At 31.7% G+C, this 21343-nt stretch overlaps 1 protein-coding gene across 1 annotated transcript; it reads right to left on the reverse strand.

Moving 5' to 3' along the window:
- Positions 1 to 8660: 8660 nt before the first annotated feature.
- On the reverse strand, positions 8661 to 20147 carry LOC129228637 (prostamide/prostaglandin F synthase-like; the record flags this gene model as incomplete). The annotated part of the gene is made up of 5 exons (XM_054863319.1): positions 8661 to 10633; positions 12578 to 12653; positions 17165 to 17228; positions 18936 to 18987; positions 20015 to 20147. Coding segments are annotated over 5 exons (438 nt in total), but the record flags the coding sequence as incomplete, so codon positions are not given.
- Positions 20148 to 21343: the final 1196 nt, after the last annotated feature.

Below are 21343 nucleotides of genomic sequence, written 5' to 3' on the forward strand. Positions count from 1 at the left end.
AGGATACATTTATAGTTAGGTCAAATCTAACCGAGCAGCATCGTCAAGGTAACGCAGATTTTAATCACAGCATTATGACACTACCAGGTTAGGTTTGCATCAACTATAGACATATTTCTTTCAATTAAGAGTGTTGTAATCCCTATTAAATTGTTCATGTAGCTTCTCCGATATTAGAAAACTTGACGTTTTACTCTGACTGATTTCTAAACTTTACGATTTAATTACAATGTACAATATTTATGGTTGATAAATTTGTTTTGGAAGTCGCACAACCAAAAATAAAGGCATATACTTAAGTTATGTGCATGTCTTATTAATTCCTTTCTTGCTATTACAAACAATGCACATGCAGAACTTTTCAAGTTTTTCGTATTATCAAAATCATTCACATGAAGAACATTTTTAAGGGACAGTGGTGTAGCCAAAGGGATGGTTCAGAGGGTCTGGATCCTCCCCAAAAAGGGTATGAAATTCCAAAGTGAAAATACAAATATACCTTAAACTTTGCTTATTATGCTTATATGCGGTGCAGAGGTTGAAAATTAGCAATATACAAATACAAATGTGACAACCAGCAACAGGCTCTGGGCCCATCTAGACTGGTCCTACTCAATTTACAATCCCCAGTGAAGATCAATGGCCCTCTTAAAACTGTCTACTCCCTTGCTCATTACCACCTCTTCCGGTAAGCTGTTCCAAGGTTCCACTACCCTGCTAAAATAATAATTTTTCCTAATATTTATGGTAGCCTGAGATTTAAATAGCTTAAAACAATGACCCCTTGTCCTGTTTTCAGTGCTAAACTTCAGCCCCGTAACATCTTTCATTTTAAAATTTAAACAACTGAATCATGTCCCCTCGGTCTCTTCTTTGCTCAAGACTGTACATTTTTAGCATTATAAGCCTGGAATCGTAGTCTAAATGAGAAAGTACATTTATTAGCCTTGTAGCCCGCCTTTGAACCCTTTACAATACATTAATGTCTTTCTTAAGATAAGGAGACCAAAATTGAACAGCATACTCCAAATGAGATCTTACCAAACTTCTATATAAGGGCAGAACTTCTTTAGATTTGTTTGAAATAGATAAAACAAACCAAACATGGCCATTTTTTACACATAATTTTCCAGCTCGTATGATACAAGAAAAATTGAATTTGAGTACATGCAATTATGAACATATTTTTGATTTCCCTTATATAATGTAAAAAATATATATATACATTCATTTTTTCCCTTATACCGCTTAAAAACCCGCAATCATTTCACAAAAAAATATTACTCGCTTTTTATCACACTAACAATGTTATTCCCGATAAAAAAAACAATTTCAAAACAAAAGCATGGTCTTAATCCTATGGTTAAAAAGGGTTTCGGGTAAGAACGTTTTAAAAACCAGAACTATTAGTTTCTTAGAGGATTTTAAGCAAAATTGGATTCGGGGATATCTGTTATTGGGATAGGTGTTCTTTTATAAAACTTTACGTATAATTACCCCTTCCGAAATGAAATTTTCGCTATGCCACTAAAGGACGGCTGTTTGAGCAGAAAATGAACACTGATGCAAAATTTCTTTTTGAGGAATTTATTACATAAACTCTGTACCATTTGGTACATGGTAGCAAATACTTATACGTGTATCAATTAAGATGAAAAACTAGAAGAAATTTTATACACAGGGTTAAGAGTTTCAGGGGGGTTAAAGGAAAAATGGCGTACCAACCGCGTAAATGCACACCTCCAACCAAGGGACAAACACAATATTTTTCCGATTATCCAATCAATATTATGCAATATTTGGAATCGTATGGAAGGAAATGACTTATTTATCAAAGAAAAGAAAAATTGAAATTCTTTAAAACACAAATTACAAACTTCATTTGCTCTCTCTCTCTGTTTGGTTTACCCCATTTCTCTCTTCAATAATTGTTCTTTACAGGATGCAAGCAGTATAAAGCTTTAAAAAAAGAAAATAGATATTAGCAATGAGGAAATTTTTTTAAATATTTCCTCAAGGAAAAAAAAAGAAGTTTGAAAATTAAAAAAGTAAGTTTTTAAATAAAATAAATAAATAAACCAAGAGAAAAAAAACCAAGATAAATGAAAGCGAGCAACCTATATTCAGTTAATTTAAACAAAATTTCACAAGAGCTTAAATAAAACAAGAGCAAACTAAAAATTACAGATTCCTTTACTTCTGTGGGTATATGTAAGAGTCTTGACCAGCAAATGAGTTAACTGCTCCAGGCGTACATATACGTCCTTCCAAAATGTTATCATGTGCACTACCAGATAAATTACCCCGAAAGCTTTTGATTGCAATTTTGTCTCTTATTATTTATTTTGTGAGGGTCAACTTTTTAGACACAAACCTTGCACTTATTTTCGCCTAATATATTGCCTACATACGTGCCCCAGTGTAGTAAAAGGCTAGCACTAGGCAGTGAATCTTGTACTTTTTCTTTGACTTGTGTGTAAGGGGTTAATTAAGAGAACGCAGGCTGTTTTATTTATTTTATTATTTATTTATTTTTTTTGCTGAAATGAGATACTTTTAATAAAAGCATTTTAGAAATTCTAAATCTGAATTCTTTTACCAAGTATATGTGCTAATATTTTGGAGCAGTAGTGTAAAATTATCAAATGAGCCAGGATTACAAAAGTACAATTTAAATCTAATGAAATAAAGTTTGGTAAATTTAAAATGAAACATTTAAAATTTTAATACAAGCCATAGATTGTAAAAGTGATATACACGAATAAAACAAGGTTTTGAGGAGTTGGATGGTTTAGTAGTGGTTCCCAACATTTTCACTTTGCGTCCCCTTTTCAATAACTAAACATCCCGCAACCCCAATGTGTCCCCTATATCTCTACATAGTATAAAATGCAGTCCCCAAAAAGCGTCTGTGTGTTTGAACTAGCAAAACTCAAGAACTATCCGGCCGATTTTGCTGAAATTTTCACAATTTGTTCCTTTAAGTCCTGAGAAGGTTTGCAAGCCAGTTCGAAAACAATTCGATGAATAGTTCTTATTTTATTCCAATTTAGGCCCAATTTTCACGTAAATTCCCGAATATGGGGGTGAAAAATTACTTGCAAATAATAGTATTATACATTGTTGGAAAGAGAAGAATTTTCCGCGTTCTACGCAATTTGTTCCAATGCTCCAACTTAATTGCGGCGGGAGTTTTTTACGTTTTTAGTTCAAATTTTTTTTAGGCTTAGCTGAAATTTAGGAACTACTTTCTTCATTAAATCCATCAATAAAAAGTGGAGGAATTGTCCTACAGTTTCCTTTTTGACAGCATTGGATAGAGCTGCTTTTTTTACTCCAGATCTAACACGACCTATGGTCGAAAGTTTAACTCTCTATCTCCATTAGAAAAAAAGTTACAAGCGAATTAAATGAATAGAGAACAGATTTTTAAACGTCAAGTTTTTAACCATTTTATTTTGCGTTTCCACGGTAACGCTTTTTGAATCCATTGTTTATTTTCATCTTTCTCATTTTCAATTCTTAAACTTATTTTATTTTGTGTTTCCATGGTTACGCCTTTTAAATCCATCTTTCTACTTGACGTTAAATCCCGGTTATCACAAATTTGCCATTTCAACTGCGCTTGCGCGCGGACTTAGCTTTTTGGGCTTTCTGTTTTAAGATTTCGTGTAGCTTGCTTACATTTTGGCTGAACTAGAGTCCCAACCAATTAATGAATGCGATTTGAATATTTTCACAGCGGTTTCCTGGTAAATTATATAAAACTACCTATATGAATAACTGATAACCTTTATAATGTAAAGAGAAAAATGACACTTCAATATTTATTGGTTTGTAAATATTTACTTAACATAAACGTAAAACACGTTGTGTACTTAACAGGGCCGATCCTAGTAGGTGTGCAGAGTGTGCACCGCACAAGGGCGGCCAAAGCAAGGGGCGGCCGCAGGCCGCATCATATAGTTCTTTTAATCAAACAAAATTCATCAAGAATTTCTCACAAGATGAGATAATAAGTCGAATAAATATGCAGAATTTTAAATGTTCAATTATTAAAGTAGGTGACAATTTTCCAACAGCATAGCAAATAAAGAAAAATGGAATGTTAGAGCAATGACGGAGGGGCAATGACGGAAATCAACCCCCCCCCCCAAAGCATGAAAGGGTGCCCTCTAAAGGCCACAAATGCTCATCCCCAGCCTCCCAAGCTTTTATTGACCCTTAACAATGAAGACATATTTGATGTAAAAAAAAAAAAAATGCTGATAGGATACTCTCGCAAGTATTTCAAACAACAAATTCTGTGTTCAGCAGTCGTGAATACGTGGAGACTGGAGAGACAATGGAAAATGGCGACTCCCCTGAGAGTCAAACATATATAATAAACGAACTAAAATTTTTAATTTTCCTCCTTTACAACAATTTTTTCTAATTATTAAAATCACGAATGAACTTCCAGGTTTCAGATCAGGTAGGAGGACAGGGCCCTTCCCCCGGGTTACGAATTTTATGTGTGGCTCCGAAACGAAGATACAAAAAGATGCCTTGACGAGACTAAATAAGGCTTCAAACTGCGTTTTTAGGACTTTAATTCCAGAAAATTTCGCTGGTTGAACCACCGATTTTAAGGATCCAATTAAGTCTCTTATTCACCCTTTCTACCTTAATGTAATCAAACATAGCCTAAAAATGATGGCTCCAAAATCTAAAATGTCTTTTCTGGGGACAGCCCTTCCTAACGTCATCAAAAATTGCTCAATGGTATTTTTCGAATTTCTTTTTTGAAATTTTTGCGGTAGAGGGCCCTGGAAATTCATTCCCTCAGATTAATACCAAAGATGGTCTGAATTAGCGTCTCTAGAGAGGCCCCCAATCCTACCCCCTCTCACTTAACGTATTCATAAACAAACTAAAATTGCGTTTTTCAATCATCAGTTTCGAAGAACTTTGGGGGAAATAATACAGCGGATCCCCCTTTTCTCCAACGTAATCACTATGGCTCAAACTTTCGTTTTTAGATGGTTCCGTGAAACCACCAAACCCTTCCTACCTAAACTAGCCTGAAACTGACTTCAGTTTCAAAAAATAGTTCTTGAGGGCACACTGAATCCCCAACCGCTCTTTGTCCCATCGTTATCAAACAATGCCGAAAATACGATTTTGGGACTTCCATTTCTAAACAATTCCGGATGGCTTGCGTAAATTTTCACGGCGCTAGGGCATCCAGCATCCCCCATCAATCGGAGACAAGTTTTTAGGTTTTTTTTTTTTTTTTTTTTCAGATATTAATATCAAAATATAGTCAGATAGATCCGCTGAAGCTTCTCGGTTTCCTTAACGTCACCAAAGATAGTAAAAAAATGCGCTTTTCAGAGCCCTAAAACCCTTTCTTCACAAAAATAGCCTAAAATTGATTTTAATTCCGAAAAATATTTCTCTTAGTTCGGAATATTCTTCCGTTTCTCTTATCGTGTCCAAATCTAGCGAAAAATGTGTTTTTGAAACAATAGTGCCGATAAATTACCAGAGGAAAGATGCCAGACCCCCTACCGTCACCAAAGACAGCTTAAATTTGAGTTTTAAACTTCAATTTTGACAACTTTCGATAGGACACGACCTAATCTCCCACCCTCCAGCAACGTCAACAAAGATAACCCAAAATTGTTTGTTTAAAACTTCCGTTTCAGCAAATTTTCTGGAAGAGCGCCGATCCTTTCTAAATTAAGGTCACAAAAAATAGCTGCAATTTAACATCAAATTTCAAAGAATTTTAGGAAATAACTCCAACATTACTTTCCCCTCAAGTCTCGAAAAAAATCCTAAAATTGCAATTTCTGACGTCAATATTGAAAATTTCTCCATAGACCTTGAATGTTCCCGACTCTTTTATCCTTGCAACCAAACACAACCAAATATTAATTACAGCTATTTTTCATACACCAATGTCGAATATTTTCTGGGGTCGATCCCCCCCCCCTTTTTCCCTCCGTCTTTCCTCTGATGTCACCAAAGTCATACTATAAAATGCGTTTTTACGACTAGTCCATTTTTTGTACCTATTACTTTCGTCAAAGATATAAATAGTAGCTAAGGTATTTTTCTAACTTTTTACATAAATTCATTCTTCTTCTGTTTTTTTTCTTTCTTTTTTTTAAAATTAGAACTTGATACAGAAATTTGAAGAAAGATTTATATAGATTTATATGGGCGTTATAGTCAAAACATGCAAATTGCTCTTCAGGGGCGGCACATCAGGTCTTTGCACACGGGCGGCCAACACCCTAGGATCGGCCCTGGTACTTAAAAAACAATCGGAATATGAGTACACATATCCGGTTTTCGCGGATATTTTACGTTAGGCGTAAACAGCTTAGTATTATACATTTTTATTTAGGTTAAGGAATCGGCTTTTTATTAGAAGTGATGTTGCAATTCTAGTACGCTCTTGTGAGGTTAAAAATTTGGCCTTGAAAAGGGTCTTTGTTTGATGGAAAAATCAGACACTGAATCCATTAATAATTAAGACGCAAAACTCAGTCCATGGCCCAGCACCATTAATTGAGTGGGGCCATGCTCAGTCTTCACCGAGGCCTAAAAATTGAATCAGAGAAAGCTTTGTGATTTCTTTTTTTTCTGTTACCATCTCATATTTATTAACATTTAATATGTTTGAAATTAATTTTAGCAAGAATTTTGAAATCAGCAAAGTCCGCGCGCAAGCGCAGTTGAAATGGCAAATTTGTGATAACCGGGATTTAACGTCGAGTCATCTTTCTCATTTTATTTAATTTCTTAAAAGTATTTTAGTGTCTGTCGTCATTGTTTGGCGAGAAAATTTTGCATAATGGTTTTTTTTTTCTTTCATTAAATCTTGGTTATTGAAGATATTTCACTTGACGCAATGGTTTTTTTTTCCAAGTAGATCGGGCAAAGCCGGGCAACGCAGCTAGTATATATATATTTGTGTTTTTCTGCTTCAGCACAGACATTGCGTATATTTAACATAATAGCTAAAGGTGCTGGAGATATTTTATTTAAGCTTAATGTTTTTTTTTTTTTTAATTTCTACAATAATTGCAGAACGAAAAAATATAATCTTATTTCTATACTTTCAAAATTCATGCGCCCTAGCAGTGGCAAATGCAGGATTTCCCACTTTCATTGAAATGAATGAATGCATTTCCTTTTAAAAAATTGGGAGGAGGGCGTTTATGGAAGACTCAATTTTTTTTCAAACGAATATATAGTGAAAGGATCCAGATTTATGTTTAAAGGTGAGGAGGGGGAGGTGTCACTACTAACATATGAGTAATCAAATTAAGAGAATTGCGTTATATAAGCGGAGAAAGAGAGAAGTTGAAGTCCTAAAAATAAAATTTTAGACGATTTTCAACGTTGGAGAAGAGGAGAGATGGATCGGAGATGCTCTGTTAATTTTTTGAAAACGAAAATTATATGTCCCGATTAAGCTTTAGTTGTTGGCCATCTTTGTTACAGTGAAAAGAAAAGGGGTTTGGGCCACCTATCCTCCGGAAAGTTTCTGAATTTGCGATTCTAAAAATGCAATATAGGCCATATTTGTAAACATTAGTGAAAAGGTTTGGATTTGGATCTTCTCCTCCCCCGGAGTTTTTTCGAAATTCAAGTTCCAAAAACAAAATTTTAGATGTGATGGGAGAGAAAATTTTGAGTACTCAAAAGGAAATTTTCTTAAATTTAAGTCCAAGAAACAGAATAGCAGGTTATCTTTTTATGAGAAGTGAATATGCTTGGAGACCCTCATCCTGATTTTTTTTTGAAATATAAGCCCTAAAAACGAAATTTTATATGAAATTTAATTATGTGAAGGGGAACAGTAAGCACTCCCCTGAATTTTTTTTCAAAATTAAAATGCTTTTTTTGATGAAGTTAAGGGACAGGGTTCAGAACTCCTTCCTGGAATATTTCAAAAGTTAAGTTTTAAAAAGGAAACTACAGGACAGCTTTCAGAATAAGGATTAGGGTTTAGAGAACCTCTCACAGAAATTATTTGAAATTGAAGTTCCAAAAACGATTTTGGATGATGTTAGAGGGAGTGACTTCAGGACTTTCTTTCCGGAAATGTGTGGAGACTGTCCTTAAACCAAAGCTTAAGATAATCTTAGATCACATTAGGGGAGCAGGTTCTCTATCATGAGAGTAAGGAGGGGTGTTGTAGCTCCATAGCCCTTCTCTCTCTCTCTCCTGGATTAGCCATTGGTCTCAAGGACTGATGCTACTTTAAAATGATGCTATTTTCCCCCCCTATGTATTTCAATTTTTTCAACTATGCAATGATATGATAGGGATAATGTCACGACCCCCTGAGAAATGCTTCGCCCACAGGTTGGGAACCCCTGGTTTAGTAGCAACATTTGCACAAAATACTGCTGTTGTTTTGCTTTATGATTATTGTGTATTAACAAATGGCTGCAGCAAGACTAACGCTGCTTTTGCATGAAATAAAATGAGGTAGAGCTAATTTCTGATGATGCACAAATTATTTGAAAAAAAAAAAAAAAAAAAAAAACAAGACTTGCAAATCTTTTTCGATTAACAGCTCATATGTTGAACCTAAAGACAGTTTGAGAAAAGAAAATTGCCAAGCGCTTCAATAATTGAAAGTCATAAAATTTAAGAACATCCAACTTGAAATTTTATTGTAACAAAAGTAAAATGCAAAATATTCAAATATCAAAATACACATACAAAATATTCAACATATATTAAACAGGCAGAACTCTAAATAATAATAATAAAAATTCATAACATTTGAATTTCAAAATGACATTTTTTTTACAAATCAGTTCAAATAATAAAAATTTTCTAAATATATCCGCAGATGTTCTAAATTTTGCACATCTGCATCATCCTCAGAAGTTTTTCAAAATTTTGAGAATTCATAAGAAAAATGTCATTTTTAATCACACATGAATCACATGTTAAAATTATTTTTCAAAAAAAAATCACAACTAAGAACAATGCTACAATCAACTCCAAAGTTAAATGTTAGAAAATAACTAGAAAAATATGTTTCTCATTTCAATTCCTCACTTTCTTTTAACTTATTACTGCTTTCTACAAGTTGAATTAAATATCAAGAAACGTAATTATTCTTTTGATAGCGTAGAGAATAAAAAGACTCATGTCAATTTAAAAGAGCTATGACCTATTAACTGATTTCAAAGAGTTTAAGATCCTTTTTTAATTCACATTGTAAATATACACTGGTGAATTTATGAATTGTAACCTAAAACAAATCAAAGATTTGTGTATTTCTAGAAAATAAAGGTAGAACATTTCTTGTATTGAAATGGGTTAGATGATGAGGTAGAATTAAAAGCAGTTACAATGTGTGAACGCTCTTCAGTAATACATAAGCTCTGTCATTGCAAAATATCTAGTAAAAAAAGCTCAAACTAAAAATCATTTTTATCTCAAAAAGAATAAACTCTAAGTTTGAAAAAACATTTTCCATTCATCTTAGCAAAAGAAAAAAAAAACTTTCATTAATTTTCAACTAAGTACATTTTTATTGCACTGAGCATAGCACACATATAAACACACACATAAAATTTTGGTTGTAAAAATATATTCTTATAAAAAGGAATATTTGTCAAATTTTCATTGTTGGCAGAAGTATTTTTGTGATCACTTAAGAAACAAAAACTTTTTTTTTTAATTTTTGAAGAACAAGGGATTGAATACATAGTTTTTGTCCTTGCATTATACAGAAAAAAAAAAAAAGGAATTCAGTTTTAAGTTCTGATAAAATGCTTACACTAGTACAATTATGGCAGTTTTTGAGATAATTTTTCTTTTTCATATGCAGCACAGTACATTTTTCTGTAAAAAGTACTAAAAAAATCAAGAATAGATTTCAAAATTTATAATCAATTTGTTTAAAAGAGTGATTACAAAATTTAGATTTGAGGCGAGTAGAACAAGTAAAATTATTCATTAATTTCCAGATAGTTTTGGTATGAAGATGAAAAAATCAAAAATTTAATGAGCATCAAAACCTTATGGTCATATTCACCAGTGGTTTGAATTTTAATCAGACACCCAAACTGCAATTTGAAGCCTTCTGATTGGTTTGAAGACCAAAAATGTTTTTGGGTGTCTGACCAAGTTCAGAATCGGTGAATATGGGCAATTAAAAGTGAAGCAATAAATAATGTTTTAGTACATTTTTTTTTATAGTTGGAGGGGGGGGGGGGATACTTATTTCATTTTAATGAAGCTTGAGATAAAGTCACAAAATCAAAAGGTGAACATTCAACATAGATGGATATCTTACATGAAAAAAAAAGGACAAGATATGTTTATTTTTTAACACATAAGTCTAAGATTGTTGAATGGACCTTTGATAATCTAACTTAAGATACAATATAACTGATATGCGAAGCAGTAAAACTCTTTCATTATATGCTATTAAGTAAGGAAAAATTATTGCTAAGTAGTTATTCAGATGAAAGTTTCGGTAATAGTTCTTTTGTTTATTCTTTTGGTTCTGATTCAACTGTTATATTCAAACACTTCAATACTTCTTTAGGGTCAACATGATCAGCCAACTCTTGTTGCTTGTGATTCAATAATACTTCTTCAGCACCTAGTAAAAACATATTACAAACAATATACTTCTGTGTAAGTTGAGTACAAAAATTACGTAAAAACATCAGTGTTTTTTTCTCCCCCTTTCCACCTTTCATTTTTTATAATGAATATGAAAAAGTTAAAGGAAGCATATACTGAGAAAATATAGTTACAACATTAATAATTAAGTACTATATTTTGTCAACAGTTTATTAAAAATACAATTTAAAATTAAAAGGAAATAGTTTATTCAAAAGTTGTTTAAAATTTTACAAATCATGATACATTCAACCAGAGTTCGAAAAAATTAAAACCTTAGTAGCCAGGAGCATGGGTGACCATATGCAAAATTTTAAAGGGGGGAGGAGGGGGTCAGATAATTTCCCCATGGTTTAGCAGGATATTTTCCCCATAGAAACTGATTTCAGTACATGATAAAGTTATTAAATTTTGACATTTTTAATAAATTATTCATTAATGGTTGGAGAAGAAATGTTTTTACATTTTTGCAAAGAAAAAAGTACTGAAAGAAAGGAAATTCTCATTTCTAGGGGGGGGGGTTGATCCCCCACTTGCCCGCTATATGGGCGCCATTGGCCATTAACCAGCGAAAATCATTTCGCTGGTTAATGACTAACCTAAAAATCGGCCAAAATCGCTGAAGTAAAAATTTTTTCCTATAAATGGTGAAAACCGTTTTGCAGTTTATAGGAAAATCCAGGGTGATATAGTTAAAGAATTAGCAACTAACGTATTCTTTTTCAGTTGCCCTGGGGACTTGGATCTCAGGATTTGTAGAACCCTCCATATAACATCAAATGTGCTAAGAAATTTGTGCTAAGACAATGTAGTAAGAAATTTTTCATGGGGGGGGGGGGGGCGGAGAGAGGCTGGTTTCATATGAAACTTTCAAAATTAAAGGCCAAAAAGCAGTTTTAGACCCTTGCATGTGTGTTCATGCATATAGTTTTGTCGCTTCAGAAAAGGGAGGTGGGGTATGACCTCCCTATTTGCCCTGCCTATGCCACTGATTATAAAGAGGTGGATGAAGAGAAGTAGTTAATTCTAAAAGCATGAAGGATGTCACAAACATGCATAAAAGTCAGGGAAATGCATCAAAAACAGGAAAACATGACATCACTTTTTTATGTTATGTTATGTATATGTTCAATATTTCTCTTTTTTAAAACTTCACCACAAGATCTCCAAATACCAAGAACTCAACAAACGTTCAGTGCACAGGTTAGTCTACACACAAAGCTTCAATATTTAATGAAAAAAAATGATGCAAAAATTCTGTTCCTCAAAGAAAAGAGCTGGTATGTATAAACATTTTCAATTAAGTCATTGAACCAGAAATAATTCTTACAGAGGCGGCGATTGGGACTGAACAGGGGGGGGGGGGGGTAAACGAGAGCTAAAAGTCATGGGATTTATAGCAGCAGCAAAAAGTGAAAGAAAAAAGTACAAAATTTTGCTGAGGCTAGTTTTGAGAGCATATGAGTGGTAATTGATGCAAATTTAACAGCTTAATCCACGTTCTCCTTAAGATTTTGATAAATTATGTACACAATAACTTTGCCCGAAGAGGCATAGAAGCATTTACACATAAATTAGACTTACATTAATTACCCCAAAGTATTTTGAGATGTCACAAACACTTGGCAATAATGTCATTAAACAAGTATGGCTTGCTTAAGTAAAACATTTGATTTAGTAATATCTAAACAGTGAATACAAACTAAAAGCTACTGCTTGTGCTAAATAACGTTTGTTAAACAGATACATAAAGTAAACAATTAATTATGATTTGAAAATTTTGACACTCCTGCTTTTTTTATAATTTCTAGTTTTGGTTTCTAAGTTGAAAATTAAATAAATAAATAAACCATAAAAAGTGTGTGGGGAGGGCCAGTTGCCCCCCTTGCCCACCCCCCGAATCGCCGCCACTGATTCTTACCTTTAGTCACAACTAATGTTCCACCAACTTGGTAGTAATCTCCTTTCAAATCTCCACCAAGATTAGAAGCTTTTGACTAAAATATAAAATATTTATAACATATGAGATAGTGGGAGAAGCAAAGGGATGCAAATGTCAAAATTAAAAAATTGGAGATAACCAGTACAAATGGTAGGTGAACCTCTCCTCTGTCTTGGGGCAAGAGATTGTACTAGTAGCCCTGGTAGGTGCTGCTGTACAGCATGATTTAGAAAAATTTTTTAATAAGAGCCTATTTAGGACCTGATCTTAAAACGTGTTTTACTCGAACCTTAAAATAGTCTACTTGCATCCCTTTGCTTCTCATTGCCTCATATGAGGTATTAACACCATACATTTCAAATCCAAACTGGACACAATATAAAATTACAGAGAGGGAGTTGAACTTAGAGCAAAAATTACTGTAAACAGTCATGTTATTTTCAAGAGTGTTACAAATTTTTGATTAATACTTATTTTTGATTAAGTTAACTGAGCAAATCTTGATAGTTATAAAAGAAACTATCAAGATTTACTCAGTTAATTTCCATTTTTACTATGTTAGGAAGGACTTATAATAATACATTACGGCATGTTTTACCTATAAATTGTACACATGCATAGTGTTGTAAATGAGCAGTATGAAATGATAAACAAACTAATGTTGAAAAATATTTTATCAAAAGTCCTTTTAAAACTATTCACTCAACTGGAAGTAACGGCTGTTTCTGGTAAACCATTCCAAATACCTACAATCTTGTTGAAGCAGTATTCCCCCACCCCCATCCTCACATAAGATTAGCTTTAGATTTGAAGAAACTTAAACAATGAAGTTTTGTTGTTTTACGCAGGGTTGTTTGCTTTAAACTAAGTGGTTTAAAAAAAAATAAAACCATATGGTTAAAAAAAAAAAAAAAACTAAACTCTTTTCTCCCAAATGTTCCTATAAATTTTACATTTGATTGGAAGATGTAAAATCCAATTAATGCAAAGTAACCAGCAAAATTTTAGAAATAAATTACACATTAATAAATTTCGCCAACTTTTTTTTTTCAATGTAATGTTAATTTGTTAAATGTTTTTCCTTTCCTTACTTAAATCAACGCAACTTTAGGTACTCAAAAATATGGTGGCAGACCAATGGCATGTTGTTTTAAAATTAGATAGAGAAAAAATCCAAGTAGTTTGTGGTCTACATCTATTCATTTATTTTCCTTTCATTTCTCTTTTACATTTCAAAATAGCACAAAAAACAGATTTTAGCCAAAACTTGATTTTACTACCTAATTTGCTTAACAACTTAAGATTCATAGAGATAAATCATGCACCATTTAAGCAATCTGTAGTACATATAAATCTCTTTATAAAATATTTCAATGACGATAGAAAAAAAATCGCTCACTTTTTGGAATCCACGCTAGGTGTTGCAATTGGATCAAGGAAAGAAAAAAAAGATGTATAAAATTTTGAAAACAGAAAATATCCGTGCAACTGTGTGCTCTTATAAAAAAAAATTCATGTCGAATTTTCACTTTTTAAAGAGCTTTGTCAATCCCAATATAATAAAAGAATGATGTATGAATGGTAGAGGAATAAATAAACATTTATTATTACAATTGTTAATATTACAATGTCTTTATTACTGAGATGTGTTGAAAGAATTGCATTGTAAAAAATAAGGAATATATGAAATAAGGAGTATATTAAGACTGGAAAAAAACTTCAGAACTTGTCTTTGAATTTGAGGGTTTTAATTAAAATGATTTTTAAAAAAGAAATTGTATTCCTAAATGCATTAAACCAGGAGAAATAATGTCTACAATAAAAACATAATGGTTCTCTTAAAGCCCATTTGACCTAATTGTATAAGTCTTAACAATGATACATTAGATGTGTGTGTGATGTGTGTGTGTGATCTGTAACTATTTTTTTTCCTTTTTAAATCTGTAAAGAAAATATGTGTTGGTCTTTAGATTTTTAAAATTGTGAAATGTACATCAGATTTGTGATTCATTTGCAGATACTGCAAAATACTTTCTATGCTGAGCTCTATTTTAAATTCACTTTTATTAATATATTTTTCGTAGAATGCTAAATTATGAGGAAATTGATTTACAAGATTTTATTCTTGGTTAGTGATGTAAAATACCCAGGTATTTATTTTTAGGGGTAAATACCCAGGGTATATACCCGGGTAAATACCCACAATGGGTATTTACCCGGGTATTTATTTCAAAAATTTATATTCAACTAAAATACTTTTCTTTATGTATTCCACTATGTACGTATATAACCAACCATATACAAAACAATAAATTTTTGTCCAAAAATTGTATTTTGATCACATATTTAAAGAATCACTGTGTGAAACAACTTAGCAATCTAATACGATATTCACATTAAATGTGTTGGATATGCCTAATCAATGTTGATAGCCAAATTTCAGATATAAAAAGCCATTCTAACAAAAAGTAGAAAGCTTAACTGGTTACAAAAAAAAAGCAAACATCAATTTTTTAAGGTCCTAGTCTTTTATAACCCAGTAATGTCTCTGCATGACATCAAAATGTAACAAAATGTTGCTCAATTTATTATTACTATTTATTTACCTATATCTTTTGCAGAAATTTTCTCCAAACCTAGTTCAAGTGCTCAGGTGTATTCTGCATCTCATATATGTACACACACACACACACATAATATACAGAAACATTTAAAATTCAAAAATAGAAACAAACCAAAGATGTTCTGAAGAATGGACCTTGGGAACTAAGTGGCTGGTCTACCCCCTGTTAACGTGACCAGTCCTTAGTTCGCTTATTTCATTTTGATATTTTGACTTTCTCTTTTTATTTGTATTTCAAGCATATGTATTGAGTGTGAGGAAAAAAAAAAGACTTTACAGCTGTTTTACAATGTTTTAATGTAAAGAACAAAACTATTTAATACTAAAAATAAATGCAGTACAACATAAATGTTAGCATAAAAATACTTGATCAATCCTTTTTCAGTAAAATGTGTTTGAAGATGCTTAAATTTTTTTTAAATTAATTCTAAAGGAAAGACACTGCTGAGGTTTGTTTTAAAATGATAAAAAACTGCTAATGGGAAAGAAAAGTTAAAAGATAGCTGCACTTGCAGCAGGAAGGAATTTTGATACTGTCTTAAATGTTTTAAAAAGTTTGTTTCAAAAAGAAAATCATCACCTTTTGATACCGCCTAAATTTTTTTTGCAAAATGCGCAGTTACTAGGAGATTTACCCTGTCTTTGGATAAATACCCCAAAAAATATTTATCTTCCCACCCTAAATCACTAATTGCATGTATTAAAAATAGTTTGAATAAATTTCCATCATGAAGTACCGGGGAGCAAATACAAATGAGCAAGGCAACGGAAAACAATATTTTGATTTTTTTGCTTATTAATTTGAAAACTGTTTCTGTATTTGCCACTTTATCACTTAAATAGCAATAAAATAAGTAAATAACATCATAGTCTTAATAACTTCTCAGTTTATTCTTCCAAACATCCCTCATGTTTCCTTTTTTTTTTTTTTTCATTTTGGATATAACTAACCTAGATTGTGATTTTGAAATACTGAAGTTCATTATTGAATTGCTTATAATTCTCCAATTATGATATTGAAAAGAAAGATTCTTTGGTTCACGGTATGTTTCTTTCATAATTTCATCAAGTCTTTCAATAAAAAATATTATAAATGTGTAATACATATGTATGTATCAGTTTTACCAATTATTTCATATTTAGATTCTAAAAAAAATTCCCATTCACTTTTTGCATTTTTTTGTAATATACCCAGTTTTTGGGTATTTACCCAGGTCTTGGGTAAATACCCAAAAAATATTTACCTACCCGCTGGGTATTTACCCGATCCACATCACTATTCTTGGTTATTTGTAACTATGTCTTAACTCTCACAGTAAATTATTTCTTTGATTATTCATTCGTGCCAAGGTGTATTTATTAAATTTATGGTACTTTTTTTAGTAGTTAAATATTTTCGGACAATATTTCCCCTAAAGAAAATACTTATGATAAAATGAATTTACGAGATTTTACTTTTAATTATTTAATTAATCATCAAGTAATTAGGTTCAAATGTGAATAATAAACATTCATTAACAATTAAATCATTATATATTCATGACTTTCCAAAAATAAAATCAATCTTCTTACAAATAGTGTTTACCAAATAAACTTGGTTTAAACTAAAAAACCTGGTTCAATTTTTTTTTTTTTTAAGATGAAGATATTTAACTTGAGAAATCAAGCAGAAATATATATGCGTTACATACACTCACTACACATACAGATAAATTTATTCAGCTTCAAAAAAAAAAAAAAAAAGCGTTCTATAAGCATTTGAGGTCTATTATCTCTACCGAAGAACTCCTAACAGTGCCTAGTGATGAAACACCTCAGAACTGTATCTCCTTTTTCCTTTTACATTAAGCATTACACATGGACCTGATTTTCAATAGAAAATATGTAGATGTATACATATTTTCAAATTAAAAACTTTTAAATGAAAGAATACATTTACTTACTTCAGACACAGCATCACGAGATGTTTTAGCAAATAAAGCTGGTACAAGACTTAACATACCATATCTAAAATGAAAGATAAATACATTTTAAGATATTAAATTTACTCTTGAAAAGATATATGCGGAATTAAAACATGTTTTTTTTTCTTTTTCCAAAAGTTATAGCAAAAACATAGAGTAAAAAAAAAAAAAATTAAAAAAAAAATAGCTTTCTAGAAACTTGTGCAAAGAGTTCCAAGAGAAAGCAAGAAGGAAAATATCCTTCAATAACTAACAATACTATCCTAATAAATCAAACTTTTCAATTTTTTCAAAACCATACAAAAATGTAGGCAAAAAAACAAACTAAATATCTACAGCTGCATTAGTAATAAATCAAAGCAATGTTTTACAAATGGTTAGGATTCCGTGCATATCAGTCAAGTCTTAATGCAGTCAAACCTTGTTGCTACATCGACCTTCGAAATTTCTACAAAATATCCCCATAAGTGGGGTAATATCTTAACCAGAATCACTTCAAAAAAAAAGTTAAACAATAACTTGTAACGCAGTTATGAAATCAACAAATTGAATAATAATCTGAAGTACTTAATTCGATTTCACTTAAGTAGTTTTGAATTACTGAATGAGTAAAAGCTAAAATCATAAGAAACATTGACTAATTTTTGGATTCACAATAAAATAGTTTCCAACAAAAGCTTTCTCATTCTTGTATCACAATTTAAATAATCCTACTTTTCACAAGGTTGATTTTTCATTGAAAGAAAAAAAAAATTGTGCTTCTGCATCACATTATCAGTTAGTAAAATTCTAATTAAATTGGGAACTGTGATATCCCTTCCTTTTCTACATAAAACATGAAGAAGAGTCTACTTTTAACATAAAACTTTGAATTTTAGCCCCGATATATACCGTATTCTCCAGTATATTATCCGCGGCGGCGTATAATCCGCAGGTACTAAAATCGGCCTGAAGAAAAGAAAATCCTTCGTATAATTTGCAGATAATATGATGCAAAAAAAAATGAAGTTTTGACGTAACATATCAATTTTAGCAACTAAAGTAAAAACGTGAAGAATTAACAACTTTTGAGGTACATTCAATATTAAAATAACAATATAATCTAAAAAAAAAGATTTCTTTTTGAGATTGTCATCATAGTACGCTAATTACTTGAAGACAAAGAGTCAAGAAAGGTCTAGTCTTGTGCAGAGACTACGTTTTTTACTGTACGTTTTTTATTTTACGTGGCCCGAATCGCGTAAGAAGAACATTCAAGCTATGTGAAATAACCAACATACAGGCAGGGTTAACGATCGCTAAGAAGAACATTCAAGTTATGTAAAATAACCAACATACAGGGAGGGTTCAGGAGCGCTAAGAACATTCAAGCTATGTAAAACAACCAACATACAGGCAGGGTTTACGAGGGCTAAGAAGAAAACATTCAAACTATGTAAAATAACCAACAGACAGGCAGGGTTCACAATCTCTAATGGAGAATCCTGCTGGAAATATTGATGTTGAGAAAAAAAAATGCACTGATAATCCACAGCAGCGTATAATCTGCACCTCATTAATTTTACACTTTTTTAACAGATAATCCGCGGATTATATACAGGAAAATACGGTATTAAAAATGATTTTTCCTTTAAATTTTCTTAAATGCCAATTATCTGCTAGGACTTAAATAGTTGTTTGATGGCATACATGCTACACTGCAAAATGTTTTAATCTACTAATCGAGACTTATTAAAATCTGATAAATTACCTTTTGTACTTCAAATCTTTGTAACACTTCTTTTCAACATCAATAAAAAGATCTGAAAAGAGAAAAAGGGTAGTTAGTTATTTTAAAAAGAGTAGTTAGTTATTTTAAATTGTTGTCATAAAAATAGTTATTATAAATTTTGAATAATAATCTAGGTTTATTACAATTTTAAAACATGTCATGATTCTTTATTTTCCAATCTACAAAATAAGTAACATACAGGCTCATTGGGATGGAAAAAAAAAAAAAAATCCATGACTTTCCCGTTGCTTCATAAATGTACATTAACCTTGTAATGCTAATAGAGATTTTATTTACATGACACGCATTTAAAAAAAAAACAAATAGACAAAATAATACTGTATCATACTAGCCATTTTTTGGAAATGGGCATCAGTAAACACTTTAGGATAATGTTACTACCCCATTGAAGTACATACGTGTGTCAAAAAAAAAAAAAGTTACACTGCTACAATAAACTTGCTTATGTTTAGCATATTACTTTACGTCAAATAAGTAAAAAAATAATGAATATAAAATACTGCTGTTTCAATTTCAAACCAAAACTTAACTAAGCAAAATGCAAAAATGAATGGAATAAGGGGTTGAATGCAACAGAGTTTCAATAAATTCATTTCAGAAAACTTTGCCTTCAAAAAAGTGATGCCAACACATGGAATTCCATTGTACACAATGGGATTCTGAAATAAACCAAACAACAATTTCACAATGAGTTGTTCATTAAATATTTTCAAAATATCTTTAAAAATTTTTAAATGAAACAATGTGTCTCCAACTTGGCGACAAATTTTGAGATTTTTTTTTTTTAAATCTGGTTTTAATTTGGCCACTGTTGGTGATATTTCGAGAGTAAACTATTGAATCACATTAAAATTACCAATAATGGGAAAATGACATTAAATTGGTGAAAAAGGAAGTCATGTGATGCACTCATCAGTTCGTTTTTAACTTAACTTTAGGCCTTCACATCACAAGATTTTAAGATTATCCAGAATGTCAGACCTTTGGATTTCTGAGGTTTCTCTGCCCTCTTAAGCTAAAATAAAGTTTATAGTTACCTCCAGCAAAAAAATTTCCTTCAATAAACTCCTTGACTCCAAGCTCCTCAACACCAATGCCGACTAAACGAACATTATTTGCATCCAACTGAGGTTTTATTTCGCTCAGCTGCTTAGCAGCCAAGCGACAGAAAGGTCATCCAAATCGCCGGAAAAATGTTATCACACAAGCTTGATTCTCCCAGAGAGACTGCATTGTTACAATCTAAAAAACATAAAATTTACAATAGGGAAGTTTTCGATTTTTCAGTTTTATTTTTATATGATAGAGTAACATGTATGAACATCATAGGTGAAAACATTTTTGCGATACGATAAGTAGTTTTTTTTTAAATTAATTTTTAAAGTTCAAGCGCTTATGACGTCAAATGGCATAGGAAGTGACGTCATGCGCTCTTCCGATACCGGAGAAGCCGAAGGTCACGCATTCGACTTCGAAGACGAAACGGTGACTCTCGGAAATATTCGAATATCATCGTTGATGTTACATGAGGAAGATTATTTAGATTGTGCTTTAACGAATCCGGTCTCCATAGTGTGTTCAAAAGGATTATTGAATTTCTAAAAAATAAAAATATCAGCGCGCTCAAAATGTCCCTAGCGAAGACAAGGGATCTTCGGCGGAAGGCTGCCCATTCGCGCCCTGTGACATATGCTCGTGACGTTTCAGAAGCGCGCACTTTTGAGCGTGGATTTTTAAAAATTCATTAAAAATCAACCATAGTGTTTTAAAACTCGGCGATGGTGAATTTTTTAGTTTTGAGGGTCAATTAACAATATCCAATAGGGTCATTCAATAGAAATGTCAACTTCAACCTTAGAATTTTTTTTTTTCCACAAAGTCTTAATTGTGACCTATCATTTCATTCAGCATACTTTCTAGTACATAAATCCAGTAACAGTTTGCAAAAATATCATTCGGTACTTTTCTTCTAGCTCTAAACGTGCGAGGTTGTAGAAAAGGCTTAGCATGTGCAAAAAACATGCGTCTACGTTTTCTTGTGTAATGTAAAAATTTTTGCAAATTTTTACAAGAACTATGTTTATTCTAAATAATTAGATGATGGCCCAATAAAATTGACTACTCTTTTTGCATACATTATAAGATAAGTATTTTAATTAGTTAGGTTATTTCACTGAAAATATTTACGTTACGTTAGTCACGAAAATGTACTATTTTCTGCTTAAAAACTAAACCAGATGATTGAACCAAACAGCACTTTTTATTATTCTTACATCTGTATCATATCTACTTACAAAGTACAAAATATTTATTTTAGTATCAGTAGATATAAAATAATTAGTGTGACTAACGTAACATTTGAGTGT

Source organism: Uloborus diversus, chromosome 8 (genome assembly GCF_026930045.1).
Source record: "Uloborus diversus isolate 005 chromosome 8, Udiv.v.3.1, whole genome shotgun sequence".
Classification (NCBI taxonomy): domain Eukaryota; kingdom Metazoa; phylum Arthropoda; class Arachnida; order Araneae; family Uloboridae; genus Uloborus; species Uloborus diversus.